Below are 4,878 nucleotides of genomic sequence, written 5' to 3'. Positions count from 1 at the left end.
GAAATGAGGAATGACATAAGAAAATCAATATCAAATGTATTTTGCGAGGTTAAAAAAACAATAATTTGGTTAAATTCCCTGATTCAAAACAACCGGCAATTTTTGTTTGCATTCGTCTTTGCAAAATTGATAAATTTTTCAATTTATTGGCACGTGAGGATGACAATTATTTTTAAACGAAAGCACTCTAAGTCTTTTAAAGCCCCTGCTACTCAATTTGCACAATCATTATTGCTAAATTGTTCAGACCATCTGGAAATGGCGTTTTTTGACCTACACGACAAAGTCTCGGTGATGCCATTCGTATTGCGGTTGATGAAACTATTCGGGATGCGAGGATCGCCAAAGGATTTCGTTCGATTCGTTTGTTTGATTTTGTGGATATTTTTCGTTACTTTGATCCCGAAAACGTTCTTCGGCTATCGACCTGGGATTCAATATCTGATCAGAGGAATCGCGGAACTAATTTTCCAATTCAATATAGCTGTCAAAATGTTTTTGATTGCCGCAAGGTTGAAGGAGTTTGATAAATTGAGGAGTATTTTGAATAAGTGGTATAGGCGAGGTAATACTCGAGCTATAGTGACTTAAATGAAAGTATTGATTAAACGTTTTGTAAATTTGTAGTCATAAGTGTGGATTCGTCAAGTGAAGCCGCTTCCTTGCTTATCAGCACCAATAAGAGATGTGATTTCTTCTCCAAAGGATACTTTCTGTACATTGAAATTGCAGTAATGCTCTACAATATTCTTCCACCTATTCGATCAACTTTGATGTATTTGAACCGTGATAGGAATAGCTCTGAGCCTTTGATCTTTATCACTCACATGGAACAAGAGTAATGTTACTTTTTCATCAGTAGTTAAGTTTTATCATTGGTTTATGTTTCAATTGTATCTGTAGATTCTACGGGTTGGATATACACTCAAACATCGCTCATTACTGGTTTTTCTCAACCTGTGCAATGAGTTCTTACATTGTATCTACCACGAGCATGACAGTTCAAGCCACTCTTCTGTACTGTGCCTGTAACCACTGTTTCAGTTTGTTCAAAGTGGTAGCAATTCGACTTAAAAGTTTACCGACCCAGGCCCCGGAAGCAGTTCAACAAGAACTTGGAGACATTGTTAGCATGCATGTAGACGCGTTACGCTGCATCGAACTGCTGGAGAAGATTGTCAACCTATCGGCCTTAGTTCAAGTGATTTGCTGCTCTCTGACCTGGTGTTTGATGGCTGTTTACTTGACAAATGTATTACGAATTTATGTAAATGCCTAGCTGGGTCAATCATTTCTCTCATTTTCAGAACTTGGATGAAACGGCAATCAATATGACAATGTGTTTTGCCGTAGCTACTTTCGACACCGTCGGAATGTCTCTTTTAGGAGAACAATTGGCCAGAAGTGTAATCACTCTTCGTGTTCCTAATCCATCCGTAGAATTAAAGTTATTGATCATTTCAGAGCTCCTTTGTGACCGATGCGATCAGCAACTATTTGTGGTACGAAGCTGACCTGAAGGTACGAAGATCGTTGCTTAGAATGCTTCAAAGGGCTCAAAAGCCGGTCGGGTTTTCAGCAGCAGGGTTCTACTTTATCAACATCGAACGGTTCGGCAAAATGGCTCAAACCTCCTACTCAATCTATGTGGTCATGAAGGATTCACTTTGAAGGATGTCCGGAGACATGCGCGGATCTACGGGGGGGGGGGTGATGGGGGTGATCACCCCCCCCCCAAGCGAGGAAAAAAAATCATCATTAAACGGTCACAAATTTTTTAACCCAATTTAAAATAAAAATATAACTTTTTCATGTGTCAAAATATCTTAACATTGACATTACCATTTTTACGCGTGAGTTAACGACACGGCTATGTGAGAATGGGATCATATTTTCCAGACTTAGTCAGAAGTCTGGATAGTTGGTTCCCATATGCCACTAGTCTGCTGAATTGCTTGTGGGAACATAGCTAGAAGTCTGGATCATCGGTTCCCACACGATCGTACGTGCTCCCGCGAGTGGCGAATGTAAGCAAGCATTGCAGGATTAGGTTTAGGTATTTATAAGAGTGATCTTATAATAATAAAGTCAGTCGTAGTTTTGTAGCTGAACAAGTTAGTTTTATCTTTTTAAAAAGAAGTCCCCCGGTCGAAAAAGTTAACTGGCGCCCGAATAGGGACCATTCGTGTTCGGGAAAAGTATAAACGTGTACCTAAAGAACTGTTTACTATCAAAAATATTCAAGTGATTCTTTCAGTGTTAAACCAAAAAGAAAATCGTTAAACGGTAGAAATAGCCGTGATAGGACAGTGATCTCCACCCAAAAATATTAAAGTGATTTTCATCAATAAAAAATCAATCAAACGGTAGAAATAGCCGTGGGTGTAGAGAGAAGTGAAGTGAAGTGAGTGAAAGTAATTTAGGACACAAGAAGCGGAACAGTGGACACTGTGTAGGATTTAACTCTTACCGATCGGTGATAGGAACCGCAGTAGCCAAAGGCAAAAAGGATCATTCCGACCCACCTGCCACTGCTCCCCCCGGACGCCATACGAATTGAGTCACCCAACCAGAAAGTCCAGTAAGGAAATGCTGGCATTTATGTAAGTACTCATTAAAATTTACATATTAGTTTTGAATGATAAGACCAAATTTCTAATAATTTTAAGTGTTAAAAAAAATAAACAAAAACAAAGGATTTAATACTAAATTTTCATTCAAGAAGTATTTGCTTTAAAAAAGCGATTGATTAACCTTGATTTTAAATCCTGTCTTTATTGAAGAAGTGATTTTTTTTTTATCAAAAAGTTACTGCTTAAACTTGATTTTAAAATTTTTGTCTTCATTGAAGAAGTGTTTTTTTTTATCAAAAAGTGATTGATTAAACTAGATTTTAAATTTTTGTCTTCATTGAAGAAGTGTTTTTATCAAAAAGTGACTGATTAAACTTGATTTTAAATTTTTTGTCTTTATTGAAGAAGTGTTTTTATCAAAAAGTGACTGATTAAACTTGATTTTAAATTTTTTGTCTTCGTTGAAGGAGTGTTTTTTATTATGTCGATTTCTTCTGAATCATCCATTCCTCCTCGGAGGTCAGATCCATTTGAGGATTTTATTGAAATGGGTAGAATACCCGATTTTATTAAAGATTTGCGATTGTTTAACGGGAATCCAACCGAACTGATGAATTGGATCCTTGACGTTGAAGGCATATTTCGGATGTACAGTTACATCCCGAAAGAATCCCTAAAATTCGATCTTATCGAAAAAAGCGTAAGAAGGAGAATAACTGGGGAAGCCGCGGACGTTTTAAATGCTAACAATGTAACATCTGATTGGAAGGAAATAAAATCGACCTTACTCCTTTATTATAGTGATAAGAGGGAGCTCAAAACTTTAGATTTTGAGCTAACTACTATCAAAAAAGGACCTTCGGAAACTTTGGCTGGATATTACAGCCGCGTCAATGAGTTACTGTCTGCGATAATCGCACAGGCTCAAACTGACGAGAAATATAGGAGAAACGCTCCTATTTACATTGATTATTTTAGGGAGAAAGCTCTAGACTCATTTATAAGAGGACATGAAAGGAGTCTTAGCCTTCTCCTGAAAACAGCACAACCAAAAACCTTGAGTAGTGCTTATCAATTTTGTCTTGATTACAATAACATGGACATTAGATCAGGTCCACTAAGAAATGATTATTCCCCAACAATTCCTCCTAGACCAAGAGGTCTAGAAATTCAAAAACCACCCCCTAAACCACAACCACGTCCACCTTCATTCCTACCACCATTTAGGCCACAGCGTTTCCAACCCCATCAATTTCCACCACAACCAAGACCACAAATAATTTACAATCCCCAAAATTCTAACCAGCAAAATTTCAGAAATTCAAACAATAACCAACCAGTTCCCATGGACATTGATTCGAGTATCCGGTCCAGAAATATAAATTATGGCAATCGGCCAACTTTCAACTTTAAGCGACCACATCCTCCGTCGCTACAAATACAAAACCATAAACGAGTGGCTCATCCACTCGAATATCCACCAGAATATTTCGATTATCAATATCCTTATTCAGAAGAATTTTATAATGAGGAAGATCTAAACTATTGTTACGATCAAGCTTTTAAAATATCCGAGCCCGAGGAACCGATTTCTGACGAAGACAATTTACAAAAATTAGAGCCAACAAACTCCGAAGAAAATGCAAACAACGCGAATTTTTTAGAATGGAATCCGAGTTGGTAAAACCAACTCTACCTTTCATCTATTTGAAAACGACAATTGGCAAATTTCCCTTTTTGATTGACACAGGAGCCAACATTAATTTAGTTTCGCCTAAACTAGCTTATGCTTACGGGAGGTCAAAACCATATGACTTCTGTGCAAAAAATATTTCGAGTGCTAATGGTTGTTTCAATGCAACATCAGCAATCGATATAAATTTCTTTGAGCCGAAAATTGATTTCAAAGCTCAATTTTTTCTACACAAGTTCCACCCGTTCTTCCATGGAATAATTGGAACTAGTATATTGAAAGCATTAAATGCCACCATAGATTTTTCATCGAACACTCTTCGACTGGAAAAAGGTAACGAATTGTTAAATATACAATTACTTCATTATTGCCCTGGAAAAGAGGAACCATCTTCTCATCTAACTTTTAGAACTAACCATTTAGATCAAATGGAAAGAAATAAACTTGAAAAAATTTTGATTTCAAATAAAGATGCTTTTCACGAACCTGACTCTAAGTTGACTTGTGCAACAAGAGTAGAATGTTCAATCAATACTACTGATGACATCCCAGTACATCAGCGGGTATATCCATACCCAGTTGCATATTCTGACGAGGTCAACAGTCAGATTA

General features: G+C 37.2%; 1 protein-coding gene across 1 annotated transcript; it reads left to right on the top strand.

Moving 5' to 3' along the window:
* Positions 1-258: 258 nt before the first annotated feature.
* Positions 259-1,671, top strand: LOC129742147 (uncharacterized). Its single transcript, XM_055733990.1, has 4 exons — positions 259-565; positions 628-838; positions 904-1,201; positions 1,465-1,671. The coding sequence occupies exons 1-4, from the start codon at positions 259-261 to the stop codon at positions 1,669-1,671; spliced, it is 1,023 nt and encodes a 340-aa protein (XP_055589965.1).
* Positions 1,672-4,878: the final 3,207 nt, after the last annotated feature.

This window comes from Uranotaenia lowii, chromosome 2, assembly GCF_029784155.1.
Source record: "Uranotaenia lowii strain MFRU-FL chromosome 2, ASM2978415v1, whole genome shotgun sequence".
NCBI classification, from domain to species: domain Eukaryota; kingdom Metazoa; phylum Arthropoda; class Insecta; order Diptera; family Culicidae; genus Uranotaenia; species Uranotaenia lowii.
Note: the sequence above shows the minus strand (reverse complement) of the source record. Positions and strands in the feature narration are given on the sequence as shown.